At 38.2% G+C, this 20,810-nt stretch overlaps 1 protein-coding gene across 1 annotated transcript in view; it reads left to right on the top strand.

Annotated features, from left to right (window-relative positions):
* KCNN2 (potassium calcium-activated channel subfamily N member 2) overlaps nt 1-10,574 on the top strand; it is a 58,890-nt gene extending 48,316 nt beyond the window's left edge. The window contains exons 6-9 of the mRNA XM_065663147.1: nt 524-634; nt 3,046-3,173; nt 7,789-7,858; nt 9,712-10,574. Coding sequence (XP_065519219.1) covers nt 524-634; nt 3,046-3,173; nt 7,789-7,858; nt 9,712-9,999 — 597 coding nt within the window. The 3' untranslated portion in view covers nt 10,000-10,574. The remainder of the gene's footprint in view (nt 1-523; nt 635-3,045; nt 3,174-7,788; nt 7,859-9,711) is intronic.
* The last annotated feature ends 10,236 nt before the right edge of the window (nt 10,575-20,810 follow it).

Here is a 20,810-nt window from a genome sequence, read left to right on the forward strand (position 1 = left end):
AAAGATCCTTGAACGACTCAGAGGACAACAAGGAAATATACTAACTGAGTAAATACTAAATTTATGATTATTTTTACACCCTGAGAAAATCCTAAAGAGCTTTTTTTGTATGCTCAGTACTAATCTAGTATTATTTCTTCTTTCGCAATTGCTGTAACCTTTAGACAATTGTTAAAAACAGGGCGTTTATTTACTAACTGTTCTGGGGTTTAAAAGTGTTTTCATCACCTGCTTTGTTTATGGACTACAAATGGGATGTGTTCAGATTTTCAACCCCTGCAGGAATTAAAACTGAACTTTTAAATGATGCTGCTCATGAATATTTCGATGCCTTGACAGACCAACCGGTAATGACAGACTTTTCCTATTACTCTGAACTGAAATAGCTTGAGCATGTTCACTGTATTTACCAGGGATGAACCACCTGGTGCCTGCCATAGTTCTACAGCAAAGAAGAAACTGAAACTAAAAACTGTGCAAAATGAAATAGTAACATCTTGGGGGTTTGTTTTATTATTTTCAGGGTGCTGGGTGTACTGCACTGGTAGTAGCTGTGGTGGCAAGGAAGTTAGAGCTTACCAAAGCAGAAAAACATGTGCATAATTTCATGATGGACACCCAGCTAACTAAAAGAGTAAGTCACAATCTCTGTTCACAACTGAAAAGGAAATGTGTGTTAATTTATTTCTGTGTTTGTTTTAAATAGTCTCCTGCTCCATTATACTGAAATTTTTCAAGGGTGTGATTTTGCAAGGAGAAGGAATTGAATGCTTGAAGATTTTTGCTATATTGAGGGAAACTGTGAAATATTGAAAATTTGAATATGCTCTATAGAATATATTCTCTTGCAACTGCAGTATAATTGGTATAACCAACAGCTAAATGCTGTAAAATTAAAGACTTACGTTAAGCTAAAAAAACTTCACGCCACATATGAGAAGAATATGCCTTTTTTTCTAGCTAAAATAGGTGAAATGACTGATACAGGAATTACAAGCTATGAAGGGTGTTCTTAAGAAAAAAACATGTTCATAGATTGTGATTGAGACAGTCTTTCCAATTGCCTTTTGCTCTTAACATGGGGTTCACTTAGCAGCACATAATTATTGAAGTACCTTGAACAACATTTGTGGATAATATTATTAGAAAGGAATATTTTTAAAAATCCTCTAGAAATCATTAAATTCATTAAAAATATTGTAATTTTTTTCTTTTGAAATGTAACTTCAAGTACTTGAATATAAATTAATTTGAAATACAGTAACATTTGGGAAAATGAAAGAATATGGCAAACAGGCAATAGAAGTCCTTTATTGAAATAAAACAGGTCACTGTTGAGGATACAGAAAAATTAGTGGGATCTACACAGTCCTCTCAATTTATTTGATCTTCATTGTTGAGAAGAGGCAATATGGAAAGGAAGGTCCTTACAACAGAACTCAGCAGAAATTATCCCTGCTGATGGGTGGAGAGGGATGTCGATGCCGGAGCAGGAAACTGTCTCTGGTCCAGGCAGGAAGCAGGTTGGCTGCCTAGCACAGCGCCGTGCATCAGTGCAGCGGTGTGTTGCTGCAGGTCCTCTGCTGCAGAAAGCTGTGTCATGTCTCCACGTGCTGTTTCCAGGTTATGCTGGCAGGCTGTTCTGGTTGTGCTGGTTCCCTCATTTCTGTGCCCACCAGCACTGACATCTCCCCTAAGCAGTTATGTCAGGGAAAGTCTAAGGATGAGTGGGATGACAGTTCTTATATAGGTGCAAAGGTGTTTGACTTTAGTTCTCTGAGTGTGTTGGTTTGCCCTCCTGTTACAGTTAGTTAAGGCCTTGTTGATACTAAACCACAAACAACTTGTTCATTCCCAACATGGGCACTTTTCTAGGGTGATCTGACAGCTGAGTTCAAACTGTCTTTCAGGGAAGAAAAGGGTTTTGTAAAGATCGACCAGATTTTGAGTCTGGTGTTCATTTGTGCGTTTTAAGGTTTATTTTATTCGGCTATTTGTCATGAATCTAAATATCGGTCTAATACTGTATCCAAGTGCTACTTGGGTAGCTTCAAACTCCTGAAACTCAGAGAATGTGAATAACAAACCTAGGGAACAAATCTGAGATGCACATCAGGTCACAAACTGATTGAGCTTTGACCAAAGGCAGGACAAAGTTCTCCAACATTTCTCCAGGGACAAGCTGGGAATCTCTTGCTCAGGAGAGCTTCTGCATGGCATTCTTGTGATGGCTTTCATTCAACATTGACTTAGTTCTGATGCTGCAGTGACTGGCATGATACAAAGTTGAATGGAGAGAAAATACAGATGAATAATAATGACAGTTTTCCTTTGCAAGTAACTAGCTATTCTGTCTTTAATCAACATTGCATTGAAGTTCTGTGATGTTCTTAAGCATTCTTGAAAATTTTGGAGGGCCTGAAGAACTGCAGGTACTCTTTTACGTTTAACATTCTATGGAAAGCTTCATTAAAAAAAAAAAAAATCAAAGGACTTATGAAACAGAACACTGGCCATATTAATTCACAAGATCTTTTAAATCTCCTGGGAAAATAGTAAAAAAGAAACAAGAATAAAAATATAAGGAAAAAAAAGGAAAAAAGTGCGTTCAAACCACTCTGGATATTTTAAAAGACTGTTAAATTGCTAAGAGATTGAAGAGGTACTAACCATAAATGAGAAAGTGAGAGATTTTATTACGCTATTAAGCACATTTTTATTTATTTACCATATAGATAAAGCATTAGTATATCCTTACTGTAATTTATATTGCCAGAACCACCAAATAGTGCTCCCTCTTTAAAGAGGGACAGATTATTCCTTAATGCAAAGAGAGCTGGTCCCAAATTTATAAGTGACATGGAAATTGCTCAGCAGTCCCCTTGGTCCAATTATGCTTTCTGCCCGTAGTGTTGCACTTCCTGTGTATCCACTTCCCACAGTTAGGCAGGGTCTTAAGTGCTTTAGAAGGAGTTTATTCCAGAAAAGAGAAAACATGACACAGTGCTACTTTTGACAGCCTGGTGTTTTTCTTTTATCAAACAGGTGAAAAATGCAGCAGCCAATGTACTCAGGGAAACATGGTTAATTTATAAAAACACAAAGCTGGTTAAAAAGATAGACCATGCAAAAGTAAGGAAACATCAACGCAAATTCTTGCAAGCTATTCATCAGTAAGTACTATTTTGCTTTGGCTTTTCTCTCCAGGTTTCTCTTAGTTTCTCTTTCCCTCATAGTCACTCTCAGTCTCTGTGTCCCATCCTGCTCTCTCCCGCCCTCCTTTTCCTCGTCGCCTTTATACTTGAAATTGTTCTTGAGGTTGTTTTTTCGCTTGAGTAAACAATTATAAGGTTTTACTCTGTTACCTGTTTACAAAAAAAAAAAAAAAAGTATGTTGGTTGTGTATGTCCACGGTAAAGAGAACTTGTTTGTGTTGTTTTAGAAGTTTCCTATGCTTCTTGAATTATCTAAGACTTTGTCTTTTGCTGCTGAGACGATCCTTTGCTGTTGCATGTTTGCTTACAGATAGTAAGATACAAGCTACAATGGACAGAAGAAAATGAGGAAAGTTTCATTAGTAGTAAATGTTTTAATAATTAATAATCAGAATGATGTGACAGAAGAGAGCCTAGAAGTAGCTATGTTGTTTTTAATGAAAAGAATATGCATCAAGTGTTGTTGGACATACCCAATAGTTGTCTCTCTCCATCATATATTCTGAGTGCCAAAAATCAAATGTTGGTATGTCAGCTATGACCCCTGACATGGGGAAAATGGGAGTACATGCCAACAGTCATTATGTTAGCACCTTTGAGCACCTCTGGCATGATTCAGATGAGTTCTTCCCCTCTACTGAAATCTTCCAGGGTTGAAAACCTGTGAATAGTAACCAGTAGGATGATTAAGCTGAATTATGGTATTGAGAGATTATAAGTATTCATCTAAAATTCACAATACATATCTGTCATGAAGCACATCAAAACCAGCGGAATTATACAATGATTCAGCTACTTTTCCCTGTACTACATGGACGAAAAAAAAGAGACTTTTGTCCACAGGAACCATAGATACTTCTTGAGGAATGGTCAAGACCCATGACACAATTTGTCTGCTCTATTCAATGTTCCCATCCAGCCTGGGGCAGCCATTTGTACAGCCTATGCAATTAGTTCCCATGAGATACAGGGGAGATGTAGATAAATTAAGTAAGTTTAATTTCAAACTGACGTTTTGATAACTTTTCAGTGTGGGTCTGTGTCTGAGCGATCCTGTGAGGAGATGCAGGGAAAGCATCCATCATGAAAAGAACACCTTTATATGTCATCTTGCAGGAAAAACAGGAAGGAAAGGCCAGGTTACCATATTTCCTGTTAATAAATTTAGGCTAACAGTATCTCCATTTCACAGCAATGTTTTAAAATAAGAGGTTGCTAAGCTGAAGGTGTGAAGTATCCTATAAACCTTGATTAGTGTATTATATTTAGCAAATTTACAGGATTAAATGTTACTGTGCTGTTGCAGAAATACTTGAAGGAATAAAAAGGTGACGAAAGTCAAGGCATTTTTGTGTGGATATAAAAACTTGTATTTTCCCAGTTTGGTCATCCTTCTTAGCTTAAAGAGTTGGGAGGCAGAGAAGAGTAGCAGGGATTCTGAAATAGAGGATGGCATGCCCTGTGCATCCTTTGCTGGACTTAAGTCCTTGATTGCAAAGGTTATTTCTTCATAGTTTAACTTTGCTATTTATTTTGTGTGTCTGTATGTGTGTCTGTGTGTATGCATGTTCAGAGAAGAGTATGCATATTCAGAGGAGAATCTAAAAAGCACAACAGGCTCTATCTGCAACATCATATATCATTCAAGCCCAGGATGTAAAGTGCATCACAGGATGTAAAGTGTTGTTCTGCATCTGCCTTAAAAATTCATTAACCAGGTGGGGTGAAGAAGGTGACAGCAGTAATGTTTTTTTAGCTGTGCCAGCCAAACTTTGAGCAGCTATTTTAATAATGAATTTCCCTTTGTCATTTAGTTCTATGCATCCCATTTCTAAAAATTTTGTATTTAAACAAAAAAAAAAAAAAACAAATAACAAAATAAAACCCAACAAACAAACAAAAAACCCAAAACCAACCAACCAACCAAAACCAGGAGTTTTCTAAAAATGCTGAAGAAAGCGCCATGGTTTAAAACATTGCTCTAGCGCTTTTGCAGTTTTCTCAAGTGGCTCATGATGTGTATGTCTCTTTTCCATCTTTCTGGATTCTTTGGTTTTTATTTGTCACCCTCCTTTACCTTTTCAACCATTTCTCTGGAGACAGAACTAAAAGGAATGAAGTTTCAGGGCCAGTTTTATACAAGAAACCAGAGCAGATAATGATTGCAGTATCAAACTCACGGTCACAGCTCTAAAGCTGCCTTCAGCTAGTCTGGATCTTTTTTTGCTTCTCATGTACTCTAAATGAGATGATGGTGAAATCATCACTCTAAATGATAGTATCAAAAAGCACTCTGTGTATTGTATGAATGGAAAAATCTACAGATGATAGTTAATGGGAAGGTTTGAAGCTGTTTCAGGTTGCAGGTTTCTTCATCATGAATGGAAGTGAGTTAGACTCCACCTCAGGCAGTTACTGATTGAAAGAAGTAGCAACTCCTTAGGACTCCCATCTGATTAATCGAGCTCACTGTGCTCATTTGGTTGTTTTAGTATATTTTACAGTTTGTTTTCTTTTGTTTTGTCTTTTTATTTCAACAAAATGAAAATAGAGCTCGGAAGTAAGTTGTATAAGCTGTTCCTTTTTAAATTTGCAGAATTTACCACTGTCTGCATGCAAAAAATAGAGTCTTTATTTGTGAACTTCAGTGGTCTGATTGCTGCCATGGAAACGTGATCCAGAATCATGATCTTTTGCTGTGATAAGTGAAGTTTCATATTAAGATATTTCGTATTTTCCCTTAATGAATTTAGGAACAAAATTCTGACAGTTTTCTTTAAATCCAGCTGCTGAAGCTAAAGACTTGCCAAAGATACATTTTTTACAGTCTGTGATAGGTATTGGGTTGGTTATCATGAGGAATTACCATGTTGGTGTCAGCTTGTATTGCTACAATAACAATGGATTTCTTGGTATTTTAAAATTAAAATATTAACGGGCAAACAGATGAGTCAGTGAATACTGAGAAATGCAGAAAACACTATTCTGTGAATTATATGAGAGATTCTCACCAAAACACTAGGATTATCATTCTCCAGTCATTCGTACTTACCTTTGAGTAATTCTTCAGCTGTGAGATTGTAATGATATAACTCCATTCCTTGGAGACTCCTCCATATTTTTTACTTTATGATAGCTCCAGCTTATAGCCTCTGAAAGAACCATTGCCACAATCTGCATTTCTGTTGTGCTCTGAAGGATACCTCCAGGGGAAGCTAAAAAGCTGCTGCAATGACAATTTTATGTGAACAATTGGTTTCTATCTCAACTGTTATTTCCATGTGTTTAAAAAGATGTTTCACTCTTCACAACTAATTTTCTCATGGTGGTTAGCTTAGATAAGAAAGGAAATGCCCTGTAACTAAAGATGTGAAAAGAAACTTCCTGATTTTAGGGTATCGCCAGGAAGACTTCCTTTAAACTGGCTTTCAAAGTGAGACCATCCCTGAGAAATAGGCAGATTATGCATTAACAAACCACCTGCCACCAAATGCTGCTGAAATTATTTTCACTTGACAGCTAAACAAATGGTTAGCTTGCTTGGCCCTTGAGGTACTAGTAGGCTAGTATCTTAACACATATTGTTTAAATATTTTTTATGTTGTTTTTGAAAATTGCTATTTCCTGCTTAGAACAGCCACCAGAAAACACATTGAAAGTCCAAGTGTTTCTGTGCTGGGAAATGGTGAACAGTAAATTTGTATTTAAGGAAGAAATTTCTTATTTGTGAAAATCACATCTACAAACCACTCCTCTGGAAGTTAATCTGAAAAACATGAACTTTTTTTAAGAGAACAGAAAAGAAAGGTCACGTACATGTCTTTCAAAGAATGTGCATGAATAATTATAATGCACAGAGGTAGGCAAAAAAAAGATAAAAATACACCTTTGCTGCTTTTTTCATAATTTTTCAATGCTGTAGTTTAAATAATGCATTGAAAAGGCATGTATCATGTAAGTTTAAAATGTAATCATATCTAAATATGATTCACAAATTGTGTGAGAAAATCAAATGTATTGGCAAGTATGTTGGTTATTTAGCTGCTGGTCATATAGAAGTTCTGTTTAAAATAATGAGAAACTCACTTATCACTGTATTTCCATCAGGTTCAAACACCTGCTAACCCAATCCATTTCCGACAGAACAGGGCTAATACCTGTATCTAGTCATGTAGGCATGGGAAGATTCTTGTTTGCTACAACATAAATGACAAAAAACAGTTTTCTATGTTTCTTCCCATATCTACTTGTCATGATACTGAGGCTTCCAGGAATGTTATGGCTTTCTTTCATATAGCCTGGATAAACTGTTATCTCACTTTTTGAATTCAACTTTGACTATGGCAAATGGTATTCTCAAGAACATCACATTTCCTTGCTCTTTCCTTATTTGCGGTGTTGAAGAAGCATGCTTCCCATTGTAGCAGGCACATGACCAATTCTGACTTTTCACAAAGTACTCAAGGCATTGTCCATGCAGTTATTTGCTCCTGTAAGTTTTGTGCATGCCTTTTGGAAATACTAATATGACCACTTGCACAAAAAAAATCTGACTTAAAATTCCGCTTTTTAGATTAAGAAGTGTAAAAATGGAACAAAGAAAACTGAATGATCAAGCCAACACTTTGGTGGACCTGGCAAAGGTTAGTGGGCAATTTCTGTTGTTTTCAACATTGATCCTTTCAAACTGGAGAGTCTGTAAGTGAAAATGATACATGCAAATATTGTTAACAAATATGCTATTTGTAGAAAATGAAAATATGTGTGTGTTTTGTGGTAATACCAACTGAATGAAACATCTTGTTTATGTCTCTGACCAAATTTTGAATGCACCTTTTTTTTTATTATTATTATTTTATTTTTTTTTTTACATTTGAATAGGATTTCAGTGTTGAGAAACTGATCTTGAAAGCTCCTGAAGTGACTGCAGTGGTCATGGTGAATACTAAACTGTGAGTGGGCTCCAGTAGTGTAGCGCTGTGTAGTAAAGAGACTTCCCACCCAGTGATAGTGACTGTACTGTTGAGAGACCATAGTACACAGGCTTTTACGCAGACTGGAATTAGACATTTTGGTTTTCTATTCTGCTTGTCTTATGCAGCAGTGTCTTTAGAGAAGTAAATTTAGGTCTGCTTTTGTATAAGTTTTTGTAATGAGTAATAGCTGCCAAAAAAAAAAAAAGACTATTCAGTTGCAAACTGTTTGTCTACTGTTGCTGGTATTTCTCATTAGTATAGAATAGTAACTACAGAGTTAGAGGGCTGAGGTGATAGCATTCCAGGTTTCACATTAGACCTCAGTATTTAACAGTTATTTGATTGCAATTTGAGGCTACATTAGAGGCGTTAATGGTCCTTTCTTAAGGGCTTCTTGTACACCTCTTCATGTACCTTAAACCTCTCCTCAATTTAAAATGCATCAAAACAAAGATTAAATTCTTCAGTGTTCATTCCCCTTTTGCTTTAGAGAACCACCTGACAACTTCAGTTACTGAAAATACATTTCCGTCTAGTGCTTCTGGCAGCTGATAAGGACTTTTCAGATACTATTTAACATAGATTGTTTTGCTTTCAGGGGTTGTGCTAGTATCTTGAACTAGGGTTATCAACACTCATGCTGAAGTGCTTTATACTTCAGGCTGAGTCATTCAATTAATTTTCATTCCCTTAGGGTGGTTTATAAACTTCAACCAGTTTTTCTACTGAATTACATCCAGGTTTTGACTCTAGTTTAATCTGAAGTCTCAGTCTATCAGGGAGAAATTCAGTAATTATTTTTAATGAGTTTCAAGTCTGTATGAAATAAGAGATTTCATCAGATCACATTTTTACTGACCACTATAGCATTTTAAATTACACCCTATATACTTGCTAAAACTAGACACAGTTTTGTAAAGGGTGGATGTGAATGTGGAAGCAGGGAAGCATGAAGTTGAAGTTTGCCTCCTTACACTACATTTCAAAAACAATCCACCCAACTACTATTACTAAAGCCAGTTCAGGAGTACCTGTTCAGTTTAAGGAGAAATCAAACAAACATTTGTGTACTGCTTAGAAGAATGAAGATGTTGAAAATCAGAGGAAATACAGAAGAGACAAGGATGGATCACAACTTTGGAGCCTTCAGTCTCCTGGTGGCTTATACAACTGACTGTTAACAAAGAATTTGTTTGCAAACAAATGTATGGTGCATTTCTGTGCACCTCACCTTCCAAAAAAGGCCTGGTCTTTTGACTAATTCATTTATACCGTAACAACTAAAGTGCTACTCAAAGCACATTGCATTCCTGCTCAATCAATTTAGTAGAAGGTTTATTGTGAATCTACAAGGGAAATTATTTCACAACACTGGATATTGTTATAATGTTTGTATCTTTTTTTTTTTTATTTTTGTCTGTGAAGTGCAGAAGTATTTACAAACCCTTTTAGGGTCATGCTGCTTGTTGAAATATTTTCAAGGTCTCTCTAAACCTTTGCTTATGTCCTTCTACTTTCAGACTCAAAACATCATGTATGACATGATTTCTGACTTAAATGAAAGAAGTGAAGATTTTGAGAAGAGAATTGTTACACTGGAAACTAAACTGGAAACTTTAATTGGTAACATTCAAGCTCTCCCTGGACTGATTAGCCAGACAATCAGCCAGCAACAGAGGGATTTCCTTGAGGCTCAGATACAAAATTATGATAAGCATGTTGCCTACAGTGCTGAACGATCACGATCTTTGTCAAGAAGAAGGAGATCATCCTCTACAGCACCACCAACTTCATCAGAGAGTAGCTAGAAGAGAATAAGTTAACCACAAAATAAAGACTTTTTGCCATCATATGGTCAATATTTTAGCTTTTATTGTAAAGCCCTATGGTTCTAACCAGTGTTATCTGGGTTCTGATGTCAGAATCCTGGAAACCTGAATATGCTTTAGGCCAAAATGAGTTGAAAACTCTTCTTTTTTCCCCCCTCCTCCTCTCAGATGCACAGTGAATGCACCTATTACTGCTATATTAGATTGTTCCTTCTGTAATTTCGCTAACTTTTTAATCATGCACTTCAAACAAATTTTACTACTACAGTATATAATATAATAAAAAGGTTAATTTCTGCACATAGTTGCTTGGTTACTTGGACTTAAGAAAAAGCTTACAATCAAAAGGCCTAATTATCAGCTTTCAAGAAGCAAAATTGAAGCTTGATAAGTATTTCTCAATATGAAAACTAACTCTCTAAACTTTGCTTGCAGTGGAGGGGGAAAAAAAATCAATATTAATCTGACAATGTCCTGTATACATATAGTCATTTTAAAAGGTCACTGATAGCTTCAATTTCTGAAGTAAAAATATAGTTTGTCCTAAAAAATAAGTTACGAAGTGTGCTATGGGTTTTTTAAATCATCATAGGGCTTTTGTTTAACATGCATTTTTACACACACAGATAATATATATACATTTATATACTTGTATATATAAAATTATTTGTGCAATGCCCATGACCAAGATATTTTTAACTGGCTATTTCTAAAGATAGTGGCATGCAGAAATGACAGATGAAGTCCTTTTCATTTATTCAGTCTTATAATTATGCCAGGTAAGTATGCCCAGACAGAAGCATCACTTTCAAAATAGAAGGCTCCCATTCATGCTGTTCAGCTCTTGAAAGTGTTAGGTTGCACCTTTCTCCACTCCATTTTTTGTGTATAATATTTCTGAAATGAATGACTGGCACAAAGAGTTACAGTATACACAGCTGTGTGATAGCAGCACGGTGTTTTGTATACATTACATTTGGATAGTCCCCATGGTTTCTGCTATGCAGTCAAGTTTAGCAAGACACTTCTAGCAATATTTCCAATAGCTGTTATAAAAAGAACTGCTGTAGATTGGTTTTAAACAGTGGGGTTTAAGCAGTGGATTTAAACCTGTGGGACTTTTTTCCGTGCACAAATAATAAGGTCTCCTGTTTTGTTAAAAAAGCCTCACAAAGCATAGTGCACACATTTGTGAAAAAGTTCTGGCTGACATTTCACCTAGTTTACATTCTGGAGTAGCAAAACTAGGCAAGTTTAAATGTTCAGCATATGTAACTTGCATTTACAATTCCTAATTATAAACAGGAAGTTACTTGACTTTATGGCATATTTTATAGTACTTGCTACTTATGAAATATACTAGTCCCATCCTCCCCCCAGTTTACAGACAAGAGTGATAAGACTTCTCAGATACTATTTAACATAGAATATTTTGCTTTCAAGGGTAATGCTAGCATGTTATCTATACTAAGTAAAACAAGTAGGCATGGCTGACTGCCTCCAAGGAATACTACGTCTGCATAGAAGTAACTAACATGGATGTTGAAGGAACGCTGATTGCTCCATGCGATATTGTGAGTTCTGGTGTAGCAACAGGCAGGGAAGACAGTGATGCAGAAAGTCAGGGTTGAGCCGTGCTGGAGAAGAAAGAAGAGCTGTTCTCCACAACACCAAAATTCTCCAAACATAATCTGAAAAACAGCAGACACTTTAGGCCTATTTAAAATAAAGGATCTGCCTTTTTTGGAGTAAAACTTGTAACAGATGAATATACATTATATCCAGAGGCATTGCTTGCTTATGAAGAGTTACCCCAATACTTTTTATGTCCTTGAGAAAGATGATGACTTCGCAGTACTTTTCCCACTAGGTAAGCAGGACAGTTGCATGCCCTTGGAGTGCCTTGTTTACAGTGTGTGGTATTTTGTGACAGGAAATAATAAGCAGGATGCAGAGTGTTTGAAGTTCTGCTTTTGTTTTTATGAACTTCATTTCCAAAGAAAAAGATGGATATTATATAGTACTAATACTGTGCTAGCCCAGTCCTAAACTATATGAGATTTTGAGTGGTCATGAGGCCACTTGCCTCACACTGTTGACAGGATTAGAAGTAATGATTAATAATATTGGAATTTTATAGCCACATTTCAGAATTCGTTTTCTGAAGACTTTTTTTGGGGGGGGGTTGTTTGTTCTTCCATTGTTTGTTTTTAATTTAGAATATTTTTTCCTGTCATTGAATGTGAAATGCACTTGCTGTAGCTTCAATACATTCCTTTTTGTCCTGTCAGCTTGCACTAGCTCTTTCATTGTTTACATCTTTTCTGTATTTGTAAGACCTATTTTTTAACCGTGTCTTTAAATAACTGTAGCTTTACATTGAAAATTCTTGCCGATCTGTCACAGTTAAAGTTGAAGGTGTGAAGGGGAAATGGTCGTCTTTGACCTCTTGATTTCTTTTACACTGTAGGATGGGAGCCTGAACCCATGAAACCCTGCGGCATCTTTACACAGGCAGGGCTGTGAGATGAAATTCACGAGAGCACAAAGCATATGGGTGTGATTTTCTTACTCCTGATACAAAAGTCAGTTTAATCTTTCCTTGTTTGAGTTTTGTAATACCACAAATTCCATTACTGATTTTTTATTTTCAAAGCTTGAGCTCCTTCACTATGTTCAGCATATGAGCTCAGCAAAAGGAAAAAGTAGCATTATGACTCTCTCTGAAGCTGCTTGTGTAGTTGAACGTCTTTCTTTGAAAGATTGTTTAAAAATATCGAGGAATCTTTCCTAAAGCATGTGCCATATTTACCATGTTACAGGTGAAAAGCTTCATGTGACTCTTGCTTTAGTTTTGCTTACAGGAAAATTCAGCTTTTGGTTGCTGTTGAGCTGTGTTCCAGACATCAATTCCATTTTTCAGTTACTTTGAGTCTTTTTGCTAATCACTGCATTTTTAATGACACCTAGCCAAGATATCTTGCGTGATGAAATCTAAGATTGCCAACAGGCCTATTCACAGTGCTTAAAACTAAGTACATTGATTTAAACAGTAGCTTTTAGTTACATTTAAGTTTTTGCAGAATTGGAATAATACATTCATAAATATGATACTTGCAAATGCTCTGCAGTTCTTTATTCTGCAAATCATTATTTACTGAAAGGCTGCAGATCTTCCCGGACATAGTTGTGAGACTCAGCCTTTCTTTGCCTGCTGTTTCCCCATAAAGATGGATCTGATACAGAAAGCTTCAATATCTAAAAGCTAAGCATCCTCCAAATGCCTTTTGGAAGTCCATACCTTTCATTGTGAGCTATTTAAAATCGTGGCTCTCTCAGACTGGATCATCACTAGAGGTCAAAGTTAGGTAATAGGCATACTGCCTCTCAGTTTGTAAGACTCTTTCCATGTCAGATCATATGTGAACATTCAAATTATATGGCACACACTAAAAGCAGTTTGTAAGACTCTTTCCATGTCAGATCATATGTGAGCTTTCAAATTATATGACACACTAAAAGCATATCTAAGCATAAAAGAATAAATGGTTTAAATATGAATGTCTAATATTAAGAATAAAATCTATTACCATGTCAGTACTAAAATGGAAATGGTCTGAAAACTCTTTTCCCCTAACTAAAAGTTATTAAAAATTCTTAGTAAGTTTCATCTATGGAAGGGAGATTTTCTGATTAGTAAGTCTGTTCTCACCATCGGCCAAATATTTTGTTGCTTGTATTGTTTCTTTTTCTAGAATAAAGTCCTTAAAGTCCTTTTGCCTTTTTAGTCCTCCCCTCATAAATTAAGTGGTAAAAAGGAGCTAGATAAAGAGGGGAAAGGAGGAAAGAGCTAGCGCTGCTGTATCTCACTTTCAGAAACCTACCCCACATCAGCCTGTCTAAATGCTCGTGTAGAAACAGCCACAAATTTTCTCCAACAGCGCTGCTAGCTACCTAGATAGATGCCAGCTGTAGCACAGAAAGAGCACTGCTGTATCAGTACAGTCCTGAGGTGAAGCTTACATACATTCAGACCCAGCCATTTCTGTTTGTGGAACTTTATTGATGCATAATAAAATTAACCTGCGTCTGTCAATCAGGGTTTATTAATCTCATCCTATACCTGTTATCAAAAGTGCGGAGAAGACTGAGCTGTAAAGTCTGGTAGCCTTTTTTCTCCAAACCTTGTAATGAGTACCTATGAGGATTTTTGCCATCTCCATGACTGAGAGCATAAAGAAAAAGATATGCTTAGGAGATACTTTGCAGTCAACTGCATACAGGCGTGGCTGTGACCCACCTGAATGCCTTACCATCTGCATATCGTCTCTGGTCCACAAGTTTCATTCACTATACTAGCACAGCACTGATCAAATAACCACCTGTAAAGAGCCTGATGTGCAAGATGATTGCAATATACCGGAGGGTTGTGTTAATTGATGCAACTCTTGCTTCAGACTCATGGCTTACCATAGCACCAAGCCCAGTGCAGACACTTGAGTCCCTGCCATGTTGCTTGCATATGGGTAGTACGGTACATGGATGGAGCAGGTGCAGCATAGTCTGGACTATGGTGTGTAGATGTGCTCTGAGAAAGCTAAAATGGAGGCAGTTGTCAGAATTAGCACAAAGGTATATTAGACTATAGTGATAGAGTTGAAACTCCATTAGGCCAATAATTTTAGGCATTTATATAATGAAGATTCTCCTGCAGAGGGCTTCAAAGTCTTTCTGCATAATGCATAACACAGCTGCAATGCAAGAAAAACTGTAAGCCACAAACATAAACCTGTTGCAAGGCAAGTAACCACACCAGGTGGTAAGGTGAAGTATAAAATGCTTTATGCTGGCTTCCCTTACCTTCAGATTCACTTGAATCAGTTATATCGTCAAATATTTAGGAGAATCTAGACTTTTCAATTATACATGAAGCAAGCAACAAGCTTTTAGTTAGATTAAAAGGTTTTACTTTAAAATTATGCCTATTCAGATCTCTTACTTCCTTCCAAACCTGCACTTCCAAATAAGTCTAAAGAGGAGTTGTATGTTCTGCTACATGGCTACAACAAAGCAGGTCTTTGAGTGGAAGAACATTTCCAGTCCAAATAAATGATCAAAACATCATGTAGCACCAGGAATAGTAAGTTAAAAGAAAACATTAAAGTAGGTGAAGCTACAGGCTTCAGAGCCTTGAGAGGTTAAAGAGGTTTAAGTGAAACCTCACTCCAGATCTGAAAGTCATGGGTATCAGTGAGAAGTAGAAGACTCCACAATTATATTTTCTGGCAATGAATAGTAAGGACACACCATGTTTAATACTATCAACTTATATGGAGAAGTTGTCAAGCAATTACAGAAATATAGGGGCTGCTCATCACACAGAAATAAAGTAGGATTTTTTTTAACAAAGAACTCCAAATTTTGTAATAGAAATGAAGAGAAACCTGAAAGAGCTTCTGCTAGATAGTGTTTCAAAAGACCTGCACCTACCCTCCAGAAAAATTGCAAGAAATGAGGTTTCAAGTGGTCTCAAGCAAAAACCAATCAAACAAAAAATACCTTGGGAGCAGTTTTGCAGACTCACTATTTCCCTTAAAACCAAAACAAACTAACAAACAAACAAAACCCTACAAAAAAAAAAAATACAAGTATACGATGTACTGAGTGGCACAAATCTGTGCAAAAAGACATGTGGCAGTGCTCTTCAAAGTGACTGAGCCCAGATACCTGCTGGAGAAGTCAGAGATGTTCAATGGTCAGCAGATGAGCCTGCGGTGTGTAGGAGAACAAGAAATCTGCCTTAAGAATCACTGCAAAACAAAACCTGCCTGCAGTTGCAAATAGTTATGGCACACTGGGTAGTATTGCAGTAATGATCAGAGTTCTGAGATTTTATTCTTGCAAACATCCCTTACCACACACACATGTGTTTTGGTTAGAAGGTCTTTCAACAGTGCATGCCACCATCACTCCCTCCATTGCTGCAATCCACCTGCAGCCCTTTGGTCTATGCGTTTTCCTCCAGCGACTGCTGATCAATGGGAACCGTGGCTGCCTCTGTCAGTGCCTGTGGTACAAAGCCACCAGTACTGATCAGAAGGCAAAGGTGTCCACAGAGCACTTGAGAGACCACTGGTCCAGGGCATGTAACTGGAGAGAGCAGATAGCCAGACGCAACATGAAGGTGATCATGGCTCTTGTAGCAGAGCATCGGCATGTAACCACTCTTTTTCTTCTCTTTCACTGTATCACTATGTTCTTATACTTCTCAAATGGTCTTATGGACTGAAAAATGTGTTTCCAATGCATCTCTTTAGACTAACCTTCCAGTCCCTAAAGGGGGCCTACAAGAAATCTAGAGAGGGACTTTTATAAGGACAGATAGTGACAGGACAAAGAGGGATGGCTTTAAACTGAAAGAGGGGAGATCTAGATTAGACATTAGGAAGAAATTCTTCACTGTGAGAATAGACAGATACCGGCACAGGTTGCTCAGAGGAGCTGTGGTTGCCCCATCCCTGGCAGTTTTGAAGGCCAGGTTGGATAGCGCTTTGAGTGACCTGGTCTGTTGGGAGATGTCCCTGCCCACGGCAAGAGGTTGGAAATAAATGATCTTTAAGGTCCATTCCAACCCAAACCATTCTGTGATTCTATAATCTCAAGTGTGGTAAGACCTTTCTTGTTTTGACAGGCTGTGCCACTGCTACGAGGAAAGCACAGTTTGCTGCTCCATTGTGAGCACAGGACAACACTGTGCCACTCAGAAGGACCCTTTTGGAGAAGTGCCTGCTTTTGGGATCCACCAGCTTAAGTTCTCCAGATTCAAGGGGAATAAAACTTAGTAAGGTGTTTTGGCTCAGCAATGGGGTTTAGGAGCTAAGCTTCTAAGTGGTTAAACATTACAGTCTACTTAAGGAAACAAAAAATGTCTGTGCCCATCGAATGTGCAGAGGTTGTGCTCTCCTGACCATTAACCTGGTCAGCAGGTGCTCTAACACCTTTTACTGTCTGCTCAGCAAACTATCCCCTGTCAGGTATGGAGAGAAGCAGCTTTCCCATTATTTCCCAAGGTACTTTGGAAGATAATGCAAGAATAGCTGGAAGGGTTTCTGTTCTTGCAGACTTTTTAGTTACAGTCTACACACAGAGGAAGCTAAGCAAGTATCAAATGTGCAGTGGTAGGAAATTAGGCCATACTTAAGATCTGTTATCAAATGCATGAAACGAAACATAAAAATTGTATGTATGAAATAGACTGCTTTTAGAGCTCTTAGAGTTATGTTCACTGCCTTGCTCTACTGTTTCCACCAGCCTATAAACTGTATTCAGCAATTCAGCTATATTTATTTTCAATTTGAAGCAATTGCTGTAATACAGCAGTATGAAATAAATGCATTTCCATAATTACAGATATTCTTTGCTGCTGAAGGGAAGCAGAAGAGAGATGGGCAAGTAGCAGATAGGCTTTCCAAATGTCTTGCCACAAATTTCGGGGAGCTAGAATTAGGACAGAGAATGGGCTACTGGCATAGCCTGTGAACTCTCTGTCAGTAGTTAATGGGTACATCTGAATTGTCCATTGGAAGCCATGTCCACATCTGCCATGGAGAAGACATGAGCCTTCTCTGCAGTGGAGGTATGGTCTCGTGTCTGGTGGCAGCATGAGGACACCTGTCCTACAGTTCACCCATGTGAACATCTGCTTCCGCTTTGAAGTAGATGGGCAGAACAGCTTTCTGCTCAAAGATCTCTGATGAATGTATACAATATTCAAAGAGGACTGGACAAAAAACCAAAAAAATAAAAAAGAAAAAGAAAGAAAATGCAGATAGCTAGACTGCCAAAACAGAAAATACTTGCTTTTATCTGTATAAAATTTGCCTTTTTTTTTTCTCTGCATTGAAAAGATTAAAAAAAAAAAAAAAAAGAAAAAAGAAAGAAATATGAACCACAGTACTGGTTTTATTCAGAAAGAATAGCTTGTTTCCATGACATTTATACATTAAGCTTTTTCTAAATGACAAGCAGATTGGCAAAGTCTTTCTCTTCTTTTTAAAGCTGTCTTCACAGTTGCGCTCTCCCCCCCGGCCTTGATCTTTGCTTAATGGATGCAAAAAAGACATTGTCAGATTCAGAGGCCTTTTGTAACCTTCTAAGTTGGTGGAGAGAATGCTTCTTCCATGTGTATGAAATGGCCAGCTACTAGCTGGTGGCATTTGAATGCATAATTCAGGAAATGAAGTTACACCTGCCTTGACTCATGCTATTTGTCCTGCAAGGAGCTACAGAATAGCACACCTGTTAATTGCTCCACAAGTTGTTTTACAGTGAGCAGTTGTTTGAGCAGTTGTGGCTGAGTTCATCTGGGTGCATGATAAATAGGCAGAGCACCAAGGCACCTTGTACTTAGGTAAAGTGCAACTGCACAAAGGAGCCCATTAAAGGATGTGGTGATTTTGGTCTTGTGAATGAGCACTATCTACCTCATTGCTCTGTTTAATTCACTTGAACAGAACCACAACCTTTTCCTAAGCTGCCTATGTGTTACTGCTCCAAGTAATTTCCAAGATGACACTCAGAAAATCTTGATGGCAAATAAATTCATTTCTGTTGCAAGTATTTCTGCTAGATTACTCTTCCATGGAAGGGAAGTCACTGTGAGCAATAAAGTTATCTATCCAAAGTAATTATAGGAAATATCACTCTTTTCCCTAAAGCTTGATTTCTAACCCCATGGGATGAATGTACATTATCTACACCTGGATTGGTGTGGAGGTACTTTTAAGGAAAAACATTTGAATTAACCCAAAACCAAGGTAGCAAGAACACTAGTAGGAAAAAAAAAAAACCAAAAACAAAAACAGAAAAGGTTTTCATTTCTGCATGATGATTTAGTTCAGCTGTCTAGTTTTGTGTATGTGCTCAGATGACTCAAATCTAAGGATACTTAGAGCAAGAACTGTCACGCAGATTTAGTCTCCTGCTCTTTTCCAGGTGCAAGCTGTAATGACTACCTACTACATCAGCTTCATTCTCCCTGTGACAGGGTGCATGACCCTTGAAAGCAGAAAGGCTAGGCTCAGATCCCCACAGAAAGTACGGATCCTTGTCTTACTGGCTGGGAGGAAGTCCTGGCGACTTAGTGTTTTGCTCCTTCCTCTTTGAAATAAGAGAAAGTCTGAACTTCTGCAGCAGGCAACACTGTGAAAGTGTAATATTAAAAAAAAAATTTGAACTGTTTCCTGCAGGATTTAGAAACAAATCCGACAGAGAGTAACTCAATCATGCAAGTTCCAGAAACATTTTGAGAACTAGTGCTGTTGTTAAATGCCTCTTGTGTAGTTAGTTCTGGGTTTTTTCTATCCCGCCACCTTGGTTTTGCAGGAAAAAATGAAAAAGAAAAGGCCTGTAACTTGTAAAGAGAAAGCAAATTGCTTTTAAAGTTCTATAACAGAAAGAATGAACACATATTGGTGTGGGTTTTCTGCCCCCAGAAATAATGTAATGATTCTGCACCTTAGAGACTAATTCTGTAGGAAGCCAGCAGTGAAACAGAAATGATGGAGAGCGGAAGAGCAACTGATGTCATCTATTTGGACTTACGCAAAGTGTTTGACACTCTCCTGCATGACATACTTGTCTCTGAACTGGAAAGACATAAATCTGATGGATGGACCACACAGTGGATAAAGAATTGGCTGGATGGCAACACGCAGAGATTGCAGTCATCGGTTCAGTGTCCAATTGGAGATTGCTGACAAGTGGCGTCCCTCAGGGGTTGGTGTTGGGACTGATCCTATTCAACATCTTTGTCAGCGACACAGACAGTGGGATTGAGTGCACCCTCAGCAAGTTTGCTGATGACACCAAGCTGTGTGATGCAGGCAGCATGCTGAAAAGAAGGAAAGCCATCCAGAAGTACCTTGATTCACTTGAGAGGTGACCCAATGACAGCCTCACAAAGTTCAAGAAACCCAAGTGCAAGGTCCTATACCTGGGCTAGGGTAATCCCAGGCACAGCTACAGACTGGGCAAAGAAGAGATTCAGAGCAGCCCTGTGGAGAAAGACTTGGGGGTGCTGGTCGATGAGAAAATGAACATGAGCCGGCAGTGTGCGCTCGCAGCCCAGAAAGCCAACCGTATCCGGGGCTGCATCAAAACGAGCATGACCAGCAGGTCAAAGGAGGTGATTCTGGCCTTCTACTTTGCTCTTGTGAGACCCTATTTGGAGTAGAGGGGCAGTTCTGGTGTCCTGAACATGCAAAGGAAATGGAGCTGTAGGAGCTAGTCCAAAAGAAGTCCACGAGGAGGATAAGGGGGCTGGAGCACCTCCTGCATGAAGACAGGCTGAGAAAGTTGGGGCTGTTCAGCCTGGGGAGGAGAAGCTGCATGGAGAGCTCGTAGCAGCCTTCCAGTATTAGAAGGGGGCCTATAGGGATGCCAGAGGTGGACCCTTCATCAGGGACTGTAGCAACAGGACAGGGGGGAACAGGTTCAGACTTAAACAGGGAGATTTATGGTCAGATATAACGAAGAAGTTCTTTGCTGTGAGGGTGGTGAGACACTGGGACAGGCTGCCCAGAGAAGCTGTGGCTGCTCCATCCCTGGCAGTGTTCAAGGCCAGTTTGGATGTGGCCTTGAAAAAATTGGTCTAGTGTGAGGCATCCTTGTCCGTGGCAGGGGGGTTAGAACAGAGTGATCTTTAAGGTGCTTTCAAACCCTAATCAGTCTTAGATTCTATGATTCTCTCATCTTTTTACAAGGAGTTAGTTCTCTCTGTTATTTTCCAA

Source organism: Lathamus discolor, chromosome Z (assembly GCF_037157495.1).
Source record: "Lathamus discolor isolate bLatDis1 chromosome Z, bLatDis1.hap1, whole genome shotgun sequence".
NCBI lineage: Eukaryota > Metazoa > Chordata > Aves > Psittaciformes > Psittacidae > Lathamus > Lathamus discolor.